The sequence below is a fragment of the Vicugna pacos genome, chromosome 2 (genome assembly GCF_048564905.1).
Source record: "Vicugna pacos chromosome 2, VicPac4, whole genome shotgun sequence".
Classification (NCBI taxonomy): domain Eukaryota; kingdom Metazoa; phylum Chordata; class Mammalia; order Artiodactyla; family Camelidae; genus Vicugna; species Vicugna pacos.
This window is the reverse complement of record NC_132988.1, coordinates 80,132,382-80,155,265: the sequence shown is the minus strand read 5'-3', so window position 1 is coordinate 80,155,265 and position 22,884 is coordinate 80,132,382. Positions and strand designations below refer to the sequence as shown.

At 38.5% G+C, this 22,884-nt stretch overlaps 1 protein-coding gene and 1 long non-coding RNA gene across 16 annotated transcripts in view; one reads left to right on the top strand and one right to left on the bottom strand.

The window, feature by feature from the left end:
* Positions 1-22,884, top strand: part of MAPK10 (mitogen-activated protein kinase 10) — a 441,578-nt gene that overhangs the window by 233,354 nt on the left and 185,340 nt on the right. The window contains exon 1 of one of the 15 annotated variants that reach the window (XM_072942936.1): positions 13,588-14,125. The exons of 10 other annotated variants lie outside the window; for them this stretch is intronic. In XM_072942936.1, the coding sequence (XP_072799037.1) occupies positions 14,048-14,125 (78 nt within the window). In that variant the 5' untranslated portion in view covers positions 13,588-14,047. Of the gene's footprint in view, positions 1-13,587; positions 14,126-22,884 lie in introns of those variants that run through there. 4 more of the 15 variants (XM_072942882.1, XM_072942885.1, XM_072942931.1 and 1 more) reach the window with 4 other exon arrangements.
* On the bottom strand, positions 4,692-13,447 carry LOC140687109 (uncharacterized). The gene is made up of 4 exons (XR_012061213.1): positions 13,220-13,447; positions 5,848-6,020; positions 5,057-5,196; positions 4,692-4,944 (listed from the first exon to the last, which is right to left on the bottom strand). It is a non-coding gene; the product is annotated as an uncharacterized lncRNA (long non-coding RNA).

Genomic DNA, 22,884 nt, shown 5'->3' with positions numbered 1-22,884 from the left:
ATTAATATTATATTAATATCTCTATGCTGCCAAAATCAAGCCTATAGACTCTTTTCTTTTCAGTTTTTATTTAAAATACTTTTACAATAAAAAATGTTTAAAAAAATTAAATAAAATACTTTTAAAGTTCCTTTTCATGAATATTCACATATTTAAAGTTGCAAAATGAACAAAGTATTATTATTACTAAACTGATTTTCTTATTTTATGCTAACTCCTATTTACTGCATCACCAAATTGATTCAAATTATAGACACATAACAAGGAGGTCATGACTCACAAGTATTCAAATAATTGATAGGCCCTTCAGGTTTTGCTTTTATCAATAGAAATTTAGAGGTTATGTTAGCATAATATAGAAATTTTGTCTTTATAATTGGTAAAAAAATTCAATACAGATATGATGATACCTAATTGCTTTCATATGACTTTAGAAAGAAGCCTAACTCATTCATTCAACAAATGTTTATTGACAGCCCAGCCCGTGCCAGTGACTAGGGATACAAATTGTACAAGAGAGGCAAAACAGCTAACAGAAGCCACAGATGCTTATAACCCTTTAAAAGTTAACACCATACTTTAGGCAGTGGTTCTTAAAGTGTGGTACCCAGACCAGCTGCATCAGTGTCACCTAGGAGTTTGTTAGAAATGCAAATGCTCAGGCCTGTGAATTAGAACCTCTGAGGCTGGGGCCCAGCAGTCTGTGTTTAACCAGCCTTCCAGGGGATTCCCGTGCACACTGAAGATTGATAACCACTGCTTTGGCAGGTTGAGATTGATCTCTTCCAATACTAAGGATTCAAGAAGTCAACTTTTCTAAAGGCAGAGGTTCTAGGGATAGAATTTACAAAAAATGTTTTAAGAAATAATCAGAAATGCACATACAGGGTCATCAAGTGACTAAGATATAAGAAATTCTCATTATTAAGGAAGAAATGATAGTAGAAACTATTAAAACCTCTGACTTTAATGAGAATTTGACTCTGCTGCTCTCCTGAGTAGATTAGGTCCCTCATTTTATCCAAGTCTTTGGCATGAGATTCCTTGTGCCATGAAATAGATTTTAGGCAAAGAAAATTGTATTTGCATTCCAGTTCCGTGTTCACCAGTCAGTACTGCTCTTTAATTTTTCAAATCTCGTCTAATAGGGGAATTCCTACCTGGTTCTGTTTGGTTCCATTTTATCAGAAGGGAGCAGCTCTTCTTTCTAGCTTCTTGGTGCTCCTTCAGATGGTCCTGTGTTCTCCCATTGCTGAGACCTCAGCCCTTCCTTCTTTTTTAGTTAGTAACTGCTGAACTTTCTTCTCTCCTTCTCACAAATATGGCTTTAACTAATCTTTAGGAGCAGGAAGGCAAAAAGTTTGCATGGCAACCAAATTTTTCTGTTTTGCATTTCCCTTAGATCCTTGGAGTCTTTGTTTTGGTTTCTGCATTGAGCAGGGGAGGGAAGAAATAGTCTTGGGTTATTAGTAAGAAAGAAAAGGAGGAGGGAAATGCTGAGAACATACTGTCACTAATATGAAGAGACATATTGATGACAGAAGATATAATACCAAGTGATATGTTACATCATACTTTTATAAAACCGTATTTTCTATTTCTTCTGTATCATAATAGACAATAAATATACATTGGAGCTAGAGTTATTTTTCTAAAATATTCATTTGACAGATATCCTTTGAACATTTATTATGTACCAGGAGCTGCTATAGATGTTAGGGAGATAGCAGTGACCACAGGAAAAAAAATCCCTGCCCCCATGAAGGTTATAGTGTAGTGAGGAAAACTGACCAAAAAACCCCAAAGCACATGTGTTAAAAGTAGAGCAAGTTATATGGTGAAAAATTCTATGGAGAAAAATAAAGCAGGGAAAGAGGCTGAGAAGTAGGGAGAATGATACAGATTTAAATGGTCTGGTCAGGGATGGCCTCCTTGAGAAGGAGACATATGAGCACAGACTCGAGTAAATGTGGGAACAAGTCAAACCGAATCTGGGCAGTGTGCTCCAGGCAGAGGTTGCAGCCAGTGCAAAGTCCCTGAGGCCTGGGGTGAGATGGGAGAGTAGTCAGTGAAATCCCATGGGCCTCATAGGACAGTGAAGCATTTGAGTTTCATTCTTTGGAATTCAATTCAGACACTGAATTTTCATAATCAGAGGTTTCATTTGGATCTTTTTTATATCTTCCATTTCTCACCTCATTATGTGCATACCTTCTTTGTATGCACACTTGTGAAATTCTTAAAATCTGCTTTAAGTCCTTCCTGCTAATCCTATCTTTTCTACCATTCCTGGGTCTGTTTCTATTGACTGATTTTTTTTTTCTCCTGCTTTGGAGTTATATTTTTTCTGCTACTTTGCATACCTGGCAATTTTTTATTGGATACGAAATATTTCGAACATTGTGTTGTTTTCTTCTTTGATGATGTAGACATGAAAGCCAGGGGGATAGAAGTGTCGTGCTCTGTTTTAGCATATAATTGAGCTACTTTGGATCGCACTGATCTTTTCAAATCTTGCTTCCGTGCTTTAGTTTGGCAGGTCCACAGTCGCCTTTCATCTAGGGCTAATTTAACTGACTACTCAGGTGATAGCTCTCTGAGGACTCTATCCAAGTTCCATGGATTATCAATTTTTTCCTCTCTGGCCTGTGAAGAGGCAAACTATTCCCAGGCTGGCTTGAGCTTCGAGAATTTCTTCAGGAGGGTCTTTTCCTTGGTTATGTGGAGTGTTAACCCAGATGGTGCTGGTCAGTCCCCGGCAATGCCTCAGAGGGCTTTCTCATCAGATTTCGGGAGTTCTTTCTTGGCTGCTCGCCCCTTCCAGGTAGCCTTCCCCAGGAAGTCTAGCTGCCTTAGCCTTCCTGAACTCTCATCTCCCACCTGCAGGACACTGTGAGACCCTGAGCTTCCTTAGGCTTCTCCTTCCCTGTGGCTCTAAAGCTGCCTCCAGGCAACAATTTGGAGAAAGTATAAAGATCACTTCATTTATTTTTCTCCTCTCAAGGGTCACAGTCCTGCTCTAGCTATTGTCCAGTGTCAGAAAATACCTATTTTCACATATAAATCTTTTTTTTTTCCTTCTTTAAAGCGGGAGAGCAGTCCTCTTGGCTATTAATCCCTCATGGGGAGAAACAGAAACCCTACTATAACCCCTGATTGCCAAATGCATGGGCTAATTAAGAGCCTTTCGGAACCTAACCTGTTTATGTTTATATTTATATGTGAACTCTGGCCCTCACTTGAAAGTCTGTATACAGTGGAAGCATAAATTCTGCCCACATGTTTTGGATGGGGTTATCTCAGAGCGAACCCGGAGACAGTGGTTTATGTGCAGAGTAGTTCATTTGGGAGGCGACCCCAGGAACCAAGCATGGAGGAGCGGGTGAGGGAGAGGAGACGCTAAACAGTGTGCCGTCAGCCTACTCACTGGATACAGCAAAGGGCTCAGGCCCGCAGAGGAACTCGGGGAGGTCAAATGGACTTAGCACACCTTAGAGCTATCACACTGGGAAGCCAGGTATATCTCGCTACTCCTCATCATTTGTCGCGAGCTGCTTCTGTGGGTGTTGATTCTGTATGTCTGGTTTGTTCTGTGTGCAGGTTGAACACATTTCCTGTAGCCAGAGAAAAGCCTTCAGGCAGAGAGCTTCAGGTGTTCACAGTGGGCAGCCTTCATGATGTGGAGGTGAAAGCCTAGGGGATGTAAGTGGGGTACCAGTTACGTTACTAGCACTAGAAAAAGATGACGTTCAACTCATTCTAAAGCAGGACTGCTCTTCTTTCAACCTAGCAAACTAAAGAGAGCTAAACTAATAGCTGCAAGCTTCTGTCAATCTACTTTTCCTTTCAAAATAATTAGAGAATGTTCTCTAAGTTTTTATTTCTCAAAAGTACAGTGAACACCTAACTCACAAGGGATGAATAATCCTTTGTTTTTAATATTTCCAAATACTTGAAACTTGGACCCTTTAGGTAATGACATTTTGACGCATTAATTTTTTATAGAAATATATCCATTTTTTATTGACTTCAAAAGTAGAGGACATGAAATAGGTTCTAGATTTTGTTGGAGACTTAGTAATTTTATTCAATGTTGAGTACTGAAACCACAGACATAGTTGCCTTTGTAGAAGGGGAGAGAAGGAAATTTAGGGTAGATGAGCACATTGGTAGTGGCTTTCTTGACAAAACATCTCATGCCAACTTAGTTTTATGCACTGATACCTTTCTCACAAGAGGAGAGCAGCTTGACAGCGTGGGCAGGGAAATAATACTAGTGAGTTAGATAAAAACAGTTATGAGATCACAGACCCCACAGCCTTCTCTGAGTAGTTTCGCTGCCCCTCCCACAGCCACATCATCTCCTTTGCTGAAGCTGTTCCCACCCTTTGACTTGTCAGCCCTGTTCAAAACTCATCTATTATTGCTACACCACAAACACAGTTGATCCCAGGCATCTCCTCATTCATTCACTCAAATGCTTTTCCCTCCAAAATATTGTTGACAGAATTAAATGAGGATTGTGCTTTGACATTTTAAGAATTGTGCCAGAGATGTGGAAGGAAGGATTATATTTTCTTAATAATCATGGAATCAGTATCATATTACACTTTTTTTGGACACCAGTCAGTTGCACATGTTTCTGTATATTCCGCTAAACATTTTATTAGAAATAGAATACAGGACACCACTTAAACAAGAATTAAAACTTTAATAATTAGGAAATATTGAAAAGCTTGAAATGTTCTTGATTAATTGGCCAACTTCCTTATACATACTCTTCAGAATCAACAACCCTGTGAAATCTGAGAAGTAAGTGTCTCTCTCCATGGGATCTATTAGTGAAATGACACTGTGGCTTAGGAAGATTTGAAAAAAAGGTCTGATGTAACGGTGGTCTTCCCTGAGGGAAGCGCGATTACCTGAAGTTCTTTTTTTTTTTCACTGTAAGTATAAAAATTTATAAAATTAGTAAGAAAGAAATTACATGATTATGCATGTATTTATTTATATTTGACTCCCAACTATTTTATTTTAAAAGAACTTGTAGCATTACCCTTGAAATTTTGTTTTTCTTTCTCCTGCTTTCACTGAAGGGCATTTGGTTCCTTGGAATTTTTTCAGTTTGGAAGTTGGCAAATACCAGTGCACAGGAATATCACATAAGAAGATAGCCAGTCTGGAGAAATGAATTATCTGAAAAAAGAAAAATTTATGCTGAAATGTTATAATTTACAATTTTTTTATCCCAGCATCTAGCCTTCCAGTGTCATGTCTCAGTTTGAAATGCCAAAGCTAGATGCATTTCTTTAAAAAAATATGTGTGTAGCTCAGTTGACTGCCTTTGCTCAAATAAAACCTGTGCTTTATCTGTAACTATTGCGCCAGCAATGAGGTGTGTGTAGATGTTTTCACTGAGAACCATTCATCAGAATGTTGCATTCTTCTCCAGCATGGGACAGTGTGATATGTAATGCGGCTACCTAGAATTGGCTAAGGATCTTTAAATCACCTCAGCTGTTGCTTTTTTGAAGTACCGATTTCACCCAGATAGGTCATAAACCCTGCTAGATTGAATTCTATAAGGGAGAGGCTGTGTTTCTTTTGCTTATTGTATCCCCAGTGCCTAACATTGTGCTGGGATGTCAACAAATATTCAGTGAAAAAATGACTTAAGTCCCAGACTTTTTCTGATATTGTGTTCCCCATCACGCACAGGTGAAATCTGAGCCAGTTCTCCAGCTGTCTGGGCCCCCACTTCACTGTGGCCAGTCCTCGTCAGCAGCTCTCGGTGCAGTGGGTCACCTGCTACCACGGTCCCCTCTCCCAGGTTTCCTTTTCTCTTACCCAGGTCCCCTTTGCTGGTTTCTCCTTCTCATGATTTTGAAATGTTGAAGTACTCTGTAGCTTAATCATCATAATTTTGACTCTCGGGTGTTTCCCCAGAGCATTGCTGTGATCAACTGTCCTGCAGCCGGTAAAATGCAGCCCATTTCTGGTTTAGAAAAAAGTTGAATGATCTGAAACCATACGAAATTTTAGATTAAAATGCTTAATAGTGAAAAGCGTGCAATTTCCCACATGACAAAAAGTGCGGAGTTTGACAACATTAAGGCAGCAAATGCAGAGTTTAGAGTCTTAGATTTTGTAGTTTGACATTGGTGATCATCTAGTCTGATGCTTTATTTTATACATGCTGAAGCTGAGGATCTGAATTTGGGAGGTGGCAAAACTCAAACTAGAATTGGGCTCTCTGGGTCACTACAGTCTGGTTCTTTCCTCACTGTGCCATTTTTCCATCCTTATTTGAGTCCCTGATCTTAGTGATCACATCTCCAGTGGTAACTTCAAAAGCCTGTATGTATCCAACCTCTTCATCTTACTGTGTTTTGTCATGTTAGATTTTCTTTTCTGCGTATTTGAAGCCTCCAGTTCAGTGAGTCATACTTTTTATCACAAGAGTATGAACGATGCAGACACAGAAATCCAATTTTTAGATAAATTCCAAGGTATAGCTTGATTCTAGATATCATTAACATTATCGAATTATTTTTGGTAGTGATTAGTCTTTTTTTAAAGGAGTTAGGTAAATTTATACAGTAGTGTGCAATTTGTGAATTATGGGAATAATTTTAATGTAAGTGTTTAAATGGTGAAAACTGCATTGTGCCTAAAACATTTAGGGACAATAAAAATAACCTGACTCTCTTAAGATTTTTGGAACACCTGATGTTTAGAAATGTAGACTAAACCATTACTCACGACTCTTTTTTTAAAAGAGTAGCAGCTGTGTTTCTTATCTGGTGATGAATATTCTTAAGATTACCATATGGAAAAGGGTAAGAATATATTTAGATAGTATGTAGAGTTCGTATGGCTCATTTCTGGTTAAAAAAAAAAACCCACAACACAGAAAAGCAAAAACCAGAAAGTTTGTGGATAAGACATTTTGATAGAAATACTTCAGATTAATAGATAGCTTAGGAAACAAAACTAGAATCACTCTAATACAAGTTTCAGTGTTTTTGTTTACCTATGACAAGCAGAGATAACATTTTAAAAATGTTTTTGTTGATTGATTATAAAGGGGAAATACTGGATTTATTGGTTTATAATCCTAGAAAATGGATTTTGCTCTTTGAAGCATTCCCTGATGATCCTTTTTCCTCACCCAGCTGGGTCAGTGCTCCACCATTGTCCTACAACACCTGGAGCAAATCATAGTACTTTCCTCATTGAATTGAAATGGCGTGTCTTTATTCTCGCCTTTCCTGAATGCAACTCAAGGTCCCTGAAGGCAGATCTGATTCTGTATTTCTGTTAACAGTGAGGTCTGCCAAACAGGCTCTAACTCGCTCTCCATTCATCAAGTTTCCAAATCCTGTTGGTTCAGGCTTTAAATTTCTTTCCCATCAGTCTTCACTGACACTGAAAAGTATCATCAGCAAACCAACAGAGTTACTCTGCCTAAGGCTACTCTTAGGTAGGTAGCTAGAAGGAGAACAGGCTCTAGAGATGACAGCTTTCCTCTCCACCCCATCTGTCACTTGCCTAAGGAATTCCACAGCACCCTCATTCAGCGCAGCCTTGAGGTTAAGAGCAAGAACTCTGGAGGGATGCCTGGATTTGAATCTCTGCTGGGCCATTTACTAACTGTGCCACTTATTAGTTGCGTGACTTTGGGCCAGTTTCTTCACTTCTCTCCGCCTCAGTTTCTTCAGCTGTAAAATAAGGCTAATGATAGATCCTAAGTCATTGGATAGCTATAAGAATGAAACTAAATGAGTTAGTATATGTATTTTATACACACACACACACACACACACACACACACACATATATATATAATGTTGTATATAGTGCTTAGAACAGTGCCTGGTACAGAGTAAGCCCTGCAAGTGTTGGTTGTGGTAATTGTTATTATTTATTACTTTTCAGCAACACTGCCTCTCTAGGTAGTGATGGGAGGAGCAGTAACAGAATCTCTGTGGGAATGAGGTGGTGAGGCCCTGTCACCAAAGCCCTGTTGAGAGACACTGCTCTAGGCTGGAAGGCCAATACTGCCCAGGCCCTGAGCAAGTCAGCTGCAGATCCAAAGAGTGGGAGGAAATCCAGTTACGACCCACCGCGCTATAGATCAAGGGATGCACACCAACAGCTGGCCGTGACTTGATCTGCTGGCCCACGCAGTTCTTCAAAAGTCCGTGTCACTAAGCAGATGTTAGGTTTTTTTGAAATTCATGAATGGAACATCACTGAACTTATATAACCGCTTTCTTCAAATAAGAAATTTTCCTTGAGTTTTAAGTAAAAAACTGGAAAGAAATCTCAGTTTTTTTAGAAGATGCAAATTTTGTTGAATAGCCTTTAAAAGCAAAATTCCCTGATTTTGGTTAAAAATACCATCTCACTGGCTTTCTCTAATGCACTCGCTCCCATCTTCTAACATAAAATCGTCTATAAAAACAGAGGCAAATATAAAAAGTCAGAACAGAAAAAGAAAAAAAAAAACAAAAACCAAAGAGAGATTGATAATTTACTTTTGTTTGATTCCAAGGGACTTTCCGCCTATAGAAACTTGACTGGAGAAAGGAATGGCTAGGCCCTGTGGCAAGAAAGAAAAAATCTTGCTTTTCTGAAAGTAGGTATGAAGACCCTTGTTTCTTTGTCACTTCATACCCTGAGCAGTCAAAGGCTGTTACCCATCTGTTGTCCATCTGTTGTTCTCCACGCCCACACAGATGCTGACTGTGTCTGAAACAATGAGCAAAACAGCAGCAGTAACATAGGTGGTGATGATGGTCATTAGTAATACTCACCAAGCTCTTGCTATGCACAGGCTGCCGTTCAAAAGCCTCCTCACCTCTGGTCTTTATTTAGGCGTCACCACGGCCTGTAAGGCAGGTAGTATTACTCCTGTTACCTGAACGAGGACACGGAAGACAGTGCTGTGGAAGACCAAGTCGAGACGCGTTGCCAACATGCAGCGGGAAGGGACAATGAAATGTCGACAGCGCAGCTGACAGATCTGGAAACCAGGGAACGGATCTCCAACCAACCCTTGGAATGGAAGTTGTTCAGAGGAGTAAATGAGAACTTGCTGCTGCAAAACGGGCATCTTGCACCCCGAAAGCCAGATTGAGACTCGGAGGCAGAGTTTTGGGAGAAAAGGAACAGCTTGCTTTGCCAGGCAAAAGGGAGTCAGAGCAGGCTAACGCCTTAGAGATAGAGATTGTGAATCCATCTTCGAGTTGGGGCCTTCAAGTTTCACAGAAAAAAACTAGGTAGAACAGAAAAGGTGATAACCATCAGGGTGCACTGCAGGGTACTGCTGCATCCCCCTTAGCCTCGATGAATCTTTCTGGAGTCACGGAGGAACTGCGAGGGTCTGTCCATTCTTCTGAGGTTATCGGGCCTCTACCTTCTTCCTGGAGCGTAGCGTCTGGGTTAAAACAATTATAAAGACTGTCAGGGAGAAGTTTGGGGGTTACTTAGCACAAATGCAGTGAGGCAGAGAAAGCAAACTACAGGATTTCTTAGACAGAATCAGCAGACAGTTTCAGCATCAGGGAGGCCTTTTCCTTTCCTACCACTTCAAACAGCTGATGTGAACGCAGCAGCCTTCCGGAGGGAATGCACCCACTGAGCACGCACTGAGCACACACAGCTCGCTGCCGGAGGAGCGGAGCGGAGCAACGTCGCTGGAGGCAGGTGTTCTGGATTCAGGTTCTTCCTCCACTGCGAGAGGTGTGACCGTGCGCTTAGCCCCTCTGTGCTTGTTTCTTCATTTGTAAAATGGAGATGATGATGATAACATGTTCCTCAGACGGTTTTTATGAGGATTAAGTGAGTCTTACATTTAAGTGGTACGTAGAACTGTGAACCACAGTAAGTCCCCAATAAGTGATCGTGATTATGATCATTATTGTTATTATTTGAATGGGTGAGAAGAAAAGGAAGGAGAACTCATGGTCAGATAATTTTGGGAGTTCTAATTAACTGGATTTGTTTACAGCTTGTCTCCTCCTATGCTTACCTAGATTGTAAAACTTCAAGAGAGGGATTCGGAGATTTATTTGACCACAGAACCTCCTCCCTCCTCCCCTTTTTTTTCTCACAGAGTATATAATAATGTCTTGTGGGACCCTGGTGTTATACAGACCACAATCTAGGAAATGTTCTTTATTTTGCCCCCACTGGACAGAAGAATAGAAAAACAGATGTGCAAATGTCTTTCACTGATGACCTGCACTGCAAACAACTGGCCATCACAGGCCTTTTTAGCTTTACAAAGCACCATGAATACACCTCTTTCTCCACTGTACAAGACATATATCCAGGCACTCAAACCTTGTGATCACTCACTCTTGACAGCGATACCACCTTTAACATTGAAAGGTTTTTCAGCATTTTTACAGAATGTTGTAAAAAATGAATTTAAATTGACATGACTCCAGTCATCTCCAATTTGGAGATTTATTTTATCATATTATAATTCCCTCCACGTGTTTGTGCTTCATTGTCTACTTCCATGTCATAAGGACACTCTTCCCTTGTATGTTGGAATTGCATTTCTCTGGTGCATCCTACTTTGGTATTAACATAAAAACACATTATTCAGAAGTTCTATTTTATTTTTTCCCTCAGAACTGCTGATAGCTTATATTGATCACTTTATGTTTTATTTAATGATTCTGCACTGACGGCGTATCCTACATGGCTTTCCAGAACTGGGCAGGAGTTTATTCAGAGAGAAGTTAGCTAGCTTCTATAGGAATTATTCCCATTGTACCCCATTACTGCTAATTTGGGTTGGAGAAATATAATTAGAAATGAAATCTCCTGCCATTCCAGTGAATCTTCTCTATGTAGAAAAGAAGGAAAAAGTTTTGTTATTGAATAAACATTGTCAAGCTGAAGATGCACATCACAGGCAGTCTGCTAAGGAGATTGCAAAGGGAGACAGGAATCTCACCCTGTTCCATAGCTAGGCAGATACAATCCATTACATACACGTTAATTGTCTTTAACAAAAGTAAAACCCAAAACAACTTGTATCTTTATGACAAGCAGCAAGTCACATCATGAAGCCAAGCACCTAGGCTTAAATTTCCACAGAGACAGGGAGGCAAGTGCCATCCATCCTCCTGGAAGTTCAGATTTTAAAGAAATGACTCTGAGGACTCCAAGAAATACAACCCCAGGATGCAGAATTGACACGAGGCTTATTAAGCTTTTACAAAGATCTATACACATCTCTTTTAAGCAGTTCCAATTTCAAGTTTTCTAAGGAAAATGCTAAAGGGAGGGGGAAGAGTACTCATTCTTTTTGGCGCTAGGGAAAATTTAAAATAAAGTGTTTCTTTAGATCTATATTTACCATTGCAATCTCCCATGTTTGGTACTATTTTATAGTTGTGCTACAGTTTTTAAAGGATCTTCATTACTGTTTCTACTTTTTCTGAGCAATTTGCAGTTGTATAAATATCCAGCAAGTCTATAGTAAAATACCAAACTAAGCAATTATCGGAATTACAATAGGCTAAATTAAAAAAATACAGTATTCACCTTGAGAGAATATCTATAAATCTATCACGCTAATGTATGGTTCTTGATTAGACTTCTTAATTCTTGATTAGGAATATTTACATTAAATTCACAAAGTGTTGTGGAGACTGTTGCTTGTTCTTTCAAGTGACTGACTCCTTCAGTGTTATTTTATAGTTTTTGGTGAATCTTCCCCAATCTGAGCCTAAGGGGTTGTTTAATTCTGTAATCTCATAGTCGAAATTTTTAATTAAGAGTTTTTTTTATAAGGCCAGTAAATTTGTTTCGAGTTCTTGTCAATCACATGGGTAACACTGCATTTACATGGTGATCTAGGCCCTTCAGTAATTATTCCATCTTCTCAAATAATTTTTCCCACATGCAAAACACAAAGATACCCATGACCATTCTCTAGCATCAGCGTCTTCTTGTGAGGTACCCATAGAAGGGTATAGATTGAATTTTAGTGTTTAGTGTAAAATGAATTGTCTTGAGAACAAACCCAAACTATGGGCCATTTTTGGACCAGTCCAACCAATAGGTATTGTCATAGCAGTCAATTAAATCCCCATGAATAATAGGCATCCACCTTTGTTTACTATCTGTACTGGGACTGGAGAGAACTTGCATGATAGGCAATTGAGACATGGCTGAAAAACTGTCTCTTTTCTCAAGGAGCCTACATTCCAATGAGATTTCCTCTCCCTTTAACTTATCATCTCAAACACCAACTCAACAAACTTCATTTCTTTTCGATCAAAGTGTGAGTTGAGGACATTTTCAGAAGCAAGACTTAGGGGCATCTCTCCTGCCAGACTTTAGGAATTGGATCATTGAATAAAAGTATCCGGGCATACACACAGAGTGTTTGTTGTTGTCTGAAAACAATCAAAACTAACATTTTTAAACTTAAGCAGCAAAGGGCTTTGTTGAAAGAGCATGTGATGGTTCACAGAGCAGCAGGAGCTTTGGAGATCCAGGGTGGGAAGATGGCCAGGAAACCAAAAAGTAGGCATTTGAGCACGTAGCCTGATTTCTCCCTGGGGAGAGTCTGTGTGGAATGCCCGGGCTGGGAACCTTCTACCCTTTTCCATGTTATGCTTTCAGGAGTCAAAATTCCAGTAGAAATATTTGATTAGATGAGCCAGCTTCCAGTAATGTCAGCTTCATTATAGCAGAGGAATAAAGGGAGGGAAAGAGTTATTCCATTTCGCTTTTGTTGGGGTAAAGAATTTTCCTTTACTCTTCAAGGCTTCTTTTGACTGCTCTAATCATCAGGTTGGCATGAGGCAGATTAACAAGAGAAAAACAGATTTCATTTTGTATGTGCAGGAATCCCACATACATGAGGGACTCAAAGACAGGGTAAAATGGAGTATATATGCCATCCTGAGCTGAGGAGTGAGAAGAGGGACTGGGGCTTCAATTGGAAGAAGGGCCATTCACAGGACAGTGAGAAGAAGTGCAGATATTTGGTAATGAGATGTTTGCTCTGCCATACAGATGGGTCACTCAGATAAGAAAAAAACTTTTTTTTCATGCTGTACACCAGAAACTAACATAACATTGTAACATAACATGTAAATCAGCTATACTTCAATTAAAAAAAAGAATTTGACTAATATGAAATAAAATTATTATAGCACCAAAATAGAAAGAAATTTTACCCTACCTGGCAACAGTAGATGGAGATGTGGTGTGGGTTGTGGTGCTGGGTGTGTATTTGTGGTCGGCTAGAGGAGGAAGGGCATATGACTTGTTTTTGGTTATTAGCTTTGTTCCTAGGAATAGAATAGACGTTCAGTAATTGTTTTTCAAATCAAAGCATTTCTGAGAGCATTCCCTAGAGCCAGTCCTCTAAAATGCAGATCTGACCATTCTATTCTAACATTTTTGTTCTCAAAACCCTTCACTCCTTCAATGGGTTCTAATTGTTGCTAGGATAAAGGCCACATTCCATACGCTGCTTACAAAGTTCTATGTGACTTAGTTGTTTTTTTTTTCTCCTTTAGTTTTCTCTCATTCAGTGCCACCTTTCACTCTGTGTTTCAGACATCTTAATTTACTTGTGGTTTCTGGCTGTAATTAAGGTCCCTAGTCTCACTCAGATAAAATTTATCTCTGGTAATAATATTAATTCTGGGAAAGACCTCCAATTTAAATTCTTCTAGGTAGTTAAGGGAAGGACAGAAGTTTCTCTTGAATCAGCAGGGTCTGGATTTCCTTTAGTTCAAAATAATGTACATGCCAAGGTGGTACATTTTGGGGAGGCTTGTTCTGAACCCCTTCAGTTTGTAGAGTGGGAGAGAGCACTGTGCTTCCAAACTGTTTTGACATTTCTGTCAAACGGCGCTGACTTTTGCACGCACTGTTCTAAGTGCTTTGCATACATTCATTTATTTTTACAACAACTCTTTTTGGCAATATTATTCTTCCCCATCTGTACAACAAAGCAACTGGGCACAGGAAGTTAATTTATTTGCCTCAAGTCACACAATAAATGGTAGAGATGGAATCTGAAGCTTGGCACTCGGGTTGCAGAATGTGTCCTTCTCCAGCTTGCTCAGTCTTGCCAAAGGTGAGTGTTCAGAGACTTAGCATTAAAAAAAAGAAAAGAAAAGAAAAAGAGAATGTGACAAGTCAAATCAACAACCATCAAATCAACAAGCAAATGTTTCTTCTGTTTGATGATAAAATATGGGATTTCCATTTTCTCTTTATTTTGTATATTGTAATTTCATGTATTTTTTAAACTTGTAATTTTGATGTAATGTTAGATTTACAGAAGATATGCAAAAATAGTTCAGAAAGTTCCCAATATAGTCTTCACTCAGCTTCCCTAAAGTTAAACACTTCGCATAATGGTGGTATAATGAGCAAAGCAAAGAAATTAACACTGCTGCTTCACTCTTAACAAGCTGCAGACTTTAATCCTGCTTCCTCAGTGTTGTTTCTCTGTTCCAAGAGTCAATCCAGAGTCCTACATGGCATTTACTTACCATGGCTCTTTAGTCACCTCCAATCTCTGCGAGTTCCTGTCAGTTCCTTTGTCTTTTTTTTTTTGTCTCCTGTGACTTTGATACTTTAGATGAATAATGGTCAAGTATTTTGTAGAACACTTTCAGTTGGAGCTTGGTAACCTTTCTTATGAGTAAATTGAGGTTGTGAATTTGGAGGAAGAAGGCCCTTTTTAGTGCTTTTTACCAGGGACTCTGTCGTATCAACGTGTCATATTATTAGTGATGTTAACGTTGATCACTCGATTAAGATGACTATGTTTAATTTTTAATCATACTTTTCTTTTAATAAATTATTAAGTTAACTTTTTTTTCTTCCTGAAACTTTAGTTGGGTTAACATTTCTAATATTTAGTAAATTTTATTTATTTTTTATTCGCAGGTTTTATTATATTGCAAAACCTCTAATTCATATCGATTCCTCTATCACATATAACTCATTCTTGCCTTTCAGTGTCTAAGTTTCTGTGATTTAGAACATAATCTGTTCCTTAAACTACACATAACTGAATGCTCCATCTGTGTAATAAGCTAAGTGAAAGATGAGCAGTCCACTATGTCCATATTTTGGAGTAGACGCCATAGCCAAAGGCAATCCTTATTCTAAGACAAAATGTAGTACCACACTAGGGAGTTAGTGAATTATAGTCAATTCTGTCCGTTTAATGAGTATCCAGGCCATTTCTTTTGCTGTTCTTGAAAGCTACATTTGTTAGTAAGGCCTTCAGGCCAATTTGGCTATTAGCCTGGGTTTTATGATACTATGAATAGCTCATTTGAAACAACCCTCCATATGTAAAACTGTACATCTGTCTTTTGATATGAGTAAAACATGTGCCAAAATAGTGACATTGACAAATTATTCTTAAAGAAAACTATTTGTAATCATCCCTGTGTAAGCCCATGATCTTTTGTCATTTGTATGTTTTGCATATAACTGAAGTACCTATTTAAAAACCATTGTAATTTTAATACTTTTGGGTTTCATTTACATAATAAATTTATATATACATATATATCCTCTTACAGATTAGAGATCCAATCTGTAAACCCTCCTTAATTTTTTGCAATCTTAGGAGTAGTATTACGTGTTGCTTGTGTGTGTTTGTCTCCACTTCAAAATAGTAACATCTGCTCCAGGCCTCCAACAGATAGTGACAATTTTTAATGTTTGGTAAATTCTTTGTTAACAAAATTAAATTTAGAAGAGTGATAGTGAAGGCGTGGGTAAAGGTAGAAAAAAATAAAATTATAGACTCATTATAAGCCAGTATTTAGTATGCTACAGTTTTAGCAATGCTCTTGTATTTATCAACTTGGAACATGGTGATACTGGTTACTTAGCATTCTTGTGTACTTTGCTTTTGCAAAAAAAAAGTTAGCATTTTAAAAAGTTATGCTCTGCTTAGCCATCTAGTCACACAAACATTAGCTTTTATCTCAATGCTTAGGATGCTTAGGTATTTTTAAAAGCATCGTAGTAATCTTAGTATTAAATTTGTTTGTTATATGATTGCTTTTGAACACTGTTATTAGTTTGTTACTGCCAAGAGCTAGTATAGAATCCTTGAAACTTGGTTTTTAATCTTAACACTAATACATGAGAAATCCTGAAAGTTAAATAACTCAGCTTACTTCCCAGGATATATGCCACAAAGGATATATTTACAAATCATTACTTCCTTTTTCTTTTTCTTTCTTTCTTTCTTTTTTTTTTTCTGTTTGTTTTCAGGTGAGTGATGGGGAAATGGGAAAAACCATTTGGCAGTAGGGAGCTGGACACAAAATTAAATGTCCCTGTAGACCATCTGTGGCTTCCGGGCAGGTTAAAGAGCCCCGAGTCAGGGAGAGCATGCAGGAGTGGTGTGCTGGAGCTGGCCTGGACCAGCCTGCAAAACCACTTCTTAAATTCTAAGGTGTTTTATCACCCAATTATTAAATACAGCCATTATTAAAAATTACATTGTATAAACTCATAAACAAGTGCTGCTAAAACTAAAGATAAATAAAATCTGGAGACGTCATTTCCTGGTTTTTAAAATTACACTGTACTATTGTTACGTTATTTATGTTCTCGAGGCTATTAGTCTGTTGAAATGCTCTGTGATGGTATGCCACTGCACATCTCTTCCCAACTCTGTGTACTTGGGGTTCATGTTGGTAGCTTGGTAAGCTTACAGTGAACATTGTGAGTATGTGTTTTCTTAGAGAAAATAAAATCAAATATAGTGGAAGGCCATGTGATTTAAAAATTGCTATTCTTCTATTATTACTGACTTTTTCCCCATCAGTCAAACATGCTACGCTCATCCCTTTCTCAAGAGTATTTGAGGTTCCTGTTGCATTACTTTTGCCTAGAATACTTTTCCCTCCAGTATACACTTGGCTGACCTTTTTCCCATCTGAAGTTGTGTATCATCCCTTCAGGAAGACCTTGTCTGGTTGTCCTGTCTAAAACAGCCCCCCTGGCCTGCCCACGCCCTGACCTGGCACAGTTGCCTCTCCATCACTCTGCCCCTATCCTTGTTCTAACACTTACTACTCTCTGAAAGTATCCAGTTCATTTGCTTGTTTGCTGTCTTTCTCCCTTCCTGTAATATAAGCTCCCTCAGGGGAGGAATCTCCTATCATCTTTTTTTTTTTAACATTTTTTATTGATTTACAATCATTTTATAATGTTGTGTCAATCCTATCATCTTTTTATTTCTGATTTTTCAATACCTAAAACAGGGCTGAATGCACAGTAGATTGGCGGTACATTTCTGTTTTTTAAAAATGATATAAGATTTGAATAGACTGTATTAATAAAAGGCATCTAAATTATTATTATTATTATTTAAACTTTTTTATTGAGTTGTAGTCATTTTACAATGTTGTGTCAAATTCCAGTGTAGAGCACAATTTTTCAGTTATACATGAACGCATATATTCATTGTCACTTTTTTTTCTGCTGTGAGCTATAACAAGATCCTGTATATATTTCCCTGTGCTACACAGTTTATCTATTCTACACATGCCTGTCAGTATCTATAAATTTTGAACTCTCAGTCTGTCCCTTCCCACCCCCCTTCCCAAAGGCATCTAAATTAAGCTAGGGATTGGGAAATAAAGTGAAATTAGAATATGAGATAAAATGCAGTTAGTCAAAGTATTACCACTTGAAATAAAGAGGCCCTAAGACGATGAGATAAGCAATTCCAAACAAAACATAATTTTTTTTTGGTGTCATTTATATAAATTAAAAACATTTCACTTTTGTTAAGTTTCTTGGAGGATAGAATTTGGCAATAGATTATGTTAAAATTCTAATTGGAGATGGGATTTGTACATTGCATGAATTATGCTGCACTTATCCACGGAAATAATGCTTCCAAAGCAACACTAATTACATGAATGAGAGAGGGTTTTATTTTAAGGAACAGCAGCATATTCAGATTTTTTGTGGCATTTCTCCAGCTACAGAAGCTAGCTGTCAAGAACTATTTTCTTTCCCAGAAGACTTTTGTAAGGTCGAAGCTGAGGCTGCAAGTCTATTACAAGCCAAACTTTGTATAATATGAGCAAATAAAATGAGAAAGAACTTTTTCAGTGGCTTTGATAATGTTAGCTATTCCTAATGTTTAAGAGCCTGGTCAGGTTTATTGCTGACTTTTAAAAAGTGTTATCTGTGGATGGTTAGGCTATCTGTAATCCATGAAGCCCCGGAGTGTATGGTTCGTAAACTGAGGAGTAAAGTATAATGAGGCCATTGCTTAAGAGGAGTAATGTGAGGATTGGCAAATATTTGGGGAAGGAAACTTTTATTTGTTATTTCACTCATTGATACCACAAATAGTTTTTAAGCACAGATTATGTGTCAGACATTGTTTTAGGTGCTGGGAACACAATGAAAGAAACACTTTCTATCCTCAAACACTCTAATGGGGGAATAAAAGAAACAGGCCATTGCAGTACAAGTGTGATAAGTGCTGGGAGTTGAGGCTTAGAGACTAATTAGAGGCCACTCTATTAAACTGGGGAAGGGATGATGTAGTCCAGGGTATGCTGATGAGTTCTGAGTAACTTGGAGAGATGTTTAAGGGATAAAGAAGGCGTTTAGAGGAATGCTTGAGAGTTAAGACCATAGACTAGGAACCAGACTGTGAGTCCAAATCCTGGTGTTTGCCCCTAATTAGCACTGTGATGCTGAGCTATGTGAGCCTCTCTGGGTTTCAGTGTCTCATTTAAAAATTGGTGATAATGATAGTACCAGATACTCAGGTTATTAAGACGAATACCAGAGTCAAACCACATGAAGTGCTTCAACCGGTGAACATTACCTTCTATGAATAAGTTTTATCTTTAGCAACAGAGGAGATATCTGTGAGCAGTGGTTAGTGTGATGGTGAGTGGGCAAAAGGAGGAAGAGGAGTCAGGATTGGCTTGTGGTTTTCTAGCCTGTCCCAGCAGATAGATAGAGATGTGATTTTCATAATCTCCTGAGTGGGCTAGTAAGGATGGAAGCAGAACTGGGTGTGTGAATAGGAGGTGAGGCAGTACAAATGGAGAGCACACCAGGGGGCTCCAAACTGGGTGCACTTATGATCATCTGGAGGCTTTAAAAATATAGATTCTGTACCATGCTAGGCTTACTGAATTGACTTCCCCCAAGAGAAGACCCAGGTGTGTGAATTTTTAGAGGGTTCCAAAGGTGATTCTGATGAAGTCAGTTCACGGAACAGCATGCGTCCCTATTTTAGAGGAATCTCACGAGAATTTAAGTTTATAAAGGGGGTTATAGAAGAAAATAGTTCAAAGAAATTGAAGAATGAAAACAGAAGAGATCTAAACGTATAAATTCTGATGGGGAAGATCCAGCAGACATAGAGTATTTGAAGTTACAGAGAGAATAAATGATAGAAAAGGCCCCTAGAAAATGAAATAAGATAGATTCAAGATGGAACGAGGATGATTAAATCCTCCACTAACCAAAGGGAGTCAGAAGGAATGGGTGTGAACCCAGATACATTTGTGTGTGTGTGTGTGTGTGTGTGTGTGTGTGTGTGTGTGGTTTATGGTTAGGGTTAGAGTGACAATTTGTGGAAATAGTTTGAAAAATTGCTATCTGTTGGTTTGATGTACGATAAATTGCCTCTGGTATTAATTTTCCTTTTATTCTTGTTAGTAATAGAACCCTCCTGAATTTTAGCTAGGTACATGGCCTCCCTTGCAGCTAAATGTGGTTCTGTAATCATATTCGGGCCAATGGGATGTGAATGGAATGATGTGTGCATTGTCTGGAAAAGATAAAGTGGCTTGCCCCGATTCCCCTTTCTCCCCACCTGGCTGGGAAGTGACTAAAATGGAAGGCAGTCTTAGACACAGATGAAAACCATGTTTTCGTCACTTGAGGGCATGAGCCAGAGGTCCTGGCTGTTGCCCCAAGCAGAGCCTAGACTGCTTGCTATCTCCCTTTGCATGTTATGCCAGAAACAAATAAGCATTTATCTTATTGAAATACTGGGTTGGGGAGCTCCTTTGTTACAGCAGCTTACACTATTGTACAGATAGATTCTATATTCTCTGTAAATGAGGAGATGACATTATTTTCTAAGAGTTAAGAGTTGGTGGGAAAGGGCATAAGGTTTGAAAAGAAAGAAATTAGTTTGAATAACTAGTTGTAGGGGATGGAATAATAGAGACAGGTACTAGGAAAATGTAGAAATGCTGTGTTAGCAGATGGAGAGATTTCCAAATTAGGAAGCCCACCAAAAGTATGGGTCCTCGCCTGCCGGTTGAGAAGGTATTCTCAGCAGAGGCAGAGAAACAAAGTGAGAAAAGTACTTTATTGCTCAGCCAGGTAGCTAGTTGAGACAGTACCCCCCATCACCCGCTGGGCTGAGGGTCTTTTATTGGAAGGCTCTGCCATCATTATCTTCATTCTGATGGTGCAAAAGCCAATCACTTTTTTCATGTTATGGGCTCTTTCCTCCTGCCGAGCTCAACCCTAGAACAGGAGCTTCAGTGGGAAAGAGAACAAAGAAAAAGATACTGGGTTATGCCCTTGGGATTAAGGCAGCCGCTGTGGAAAAAAACCATCCTGTTACTTGGCTGTGCCCTTGGAATCAAGGAGCCAGCTGTGGCCTAAGAGAGACATCTTGTTTTTTTTTTTTAACAGTTTGACATTTTCTTCCCCTTGTTTACTTAGTCCGTGTCAGCAAGCCTGCCTAATCACCTCTCTCAATCACCTGGTAGTCTTGAGGAACCAGGAGACCATTGGTCATGGGAAAATATGAACTGGCTAAATAAACCCAGCAAAACAGGAGGAAAACACTAAAACAGGTTTAATATAGATTTCTATCAGAAATTTTCACACTTCTCAAAGTAGAAAACGTTTCGTGAAAATAAAGATCGAAAGTATATTTTCAATGTTACAGTACCTGTTGAACAACCTTTGCATGCATAGATGATAGGCTTGCTTGACATCGAAGAAGTCAAACAGGCATTGAGTGCTATATTTAAGCACCAAATCAAATACGAATAAAGTGCCAGGAAAGTTGAAATTATGTAAGATGGAAAATGCTTTAACCTCATTGTGGGAAGTTTCCTGAAGAAGACGGCTTTCTAGTTAAGGCTCAAAATTTATATGTCTTTACACCTTGGAAACTACAGCACATAGATCTTTTGTAGAGGTAGTAAAATCACACTTGACTTTAGAATTTTTAAGGCCTGGGCAGTTGTAGCCCTAGAGTGGTCTTTCATAAGATGGGGAAGCTTACTCTGGCATTTGCTGTCCTTTGAGTCTTCCACATCTGACGAAATGTGATTTTAAGTGTGACGTTCCCAGTAGGACCATGTAGGATTGAGTATATGGAGTCACTCATTAGATGTAGACTATGTCATCTCCTTGTCATGGATTTCACTTTTATCTCATCTAAAAATTTATGTAGATTATTTTAGATTGTGACCTTCTTTATATTCTAGCAAGGAAACACCTAGCAGCCCTATGTTTTACACAAAATTAGCTAGAATTTTACTCCCTAAGTAGATATAGAGATAAGGGTTTTTAATATTTTTACGTATTTATCAGGCAGTGTAACTGGAAGCGATTTCTTTAAGAATCCATCGTGATAAGAATTTTATATTTATTTTGAGAAAAAACTGGTGCATGTTCACCTAGTGGCTGCACAAAATTATTATCATAGGTTTAATTTTCTTTGTTTTAATCAAGATCCTTTGTTTTGGAAGAGTGGAGAAAGTTGATAATGCCAGTAAAAGTGATTTTCAAGATGAGTAAGATGTGCTTGTACACGTAAAGCCTCAGAGAGGCTTGGTGTTCACTGGGAAAGTGTTTTAATTTGGGAGACAGAGCCCTAAGCCAAATTCCTTATTATCCTCAATTTAATTGAGAAAATTGCTTAACCTCAGCCTTTCTGTCAAGTTTGATTGACAGGTAACTACTAGTGGGAGGTGCACTGAAATGCTGAGTACCTTAAAATGTCCTGAGACTCCTTGAGAGAGGTGATATGTATGTAACAGGAATAGAAAATCTTAATGTGTGAGGAGACACGCTCTTCTCTATTCCCCTGCCTCACCAATTTACTCTGCAGATTGGCAAAATCTTTAGAGGCTGAACAGTAGAATCCGGGATGAGTATTTGCATGAAGATATTGTCCTGAGAGAAAAAGAGAACAGCTGGGGATAAAAGGGGAGAGGGAAGGAAAAGGGAAAGCTCCATCAAGAGACAGAAGAAAGGGAAGGAGGTTTAAGGAAGAGAGTGGGAAGGGAGAGTGGGGAAAGTTAAGGAGGAGGAAAAATGGGAAATCAACGGGAATGAGAACAAAAGAGATTTTAAAGAAATAGTTGGCAAATTGGATCTCTAACTTTTTTCAGGCAGTACAACTAGAAATTGGAATTTCTTTTGGTTGCTGCCTTTTGTTTCTTTGAATAAAACACTTGGTACCAGGTATTTGAGTTTTATGGAAAAATCACAGAAATTATACATTAGCTCCCTATTTTGAAATACTTTCCACTAGTGCTGTATCGAAATCAAACATGATGAAGGCAAAATCTTTGAAACAGTATCAATATCTGATTGCCCAGAGCCAGACTTGGTGACTGCTGGCAGGAAGTCAAATTCTCTGGACGTCATAGACACCACCACAAAATTGTATTAGTTTCTCCTAAAATACTTTATCGACTTCGTGACCGTGAACCAGTTAATATCCATACTATAAAAGTACAAATGAAACATGTCAACTGTATTCTGTTGGTTGATTTTATTAATGGGATTTTAGAAAAGGATGAAATGTGAACTGTCATTTGGAGAACTTTTTGGACT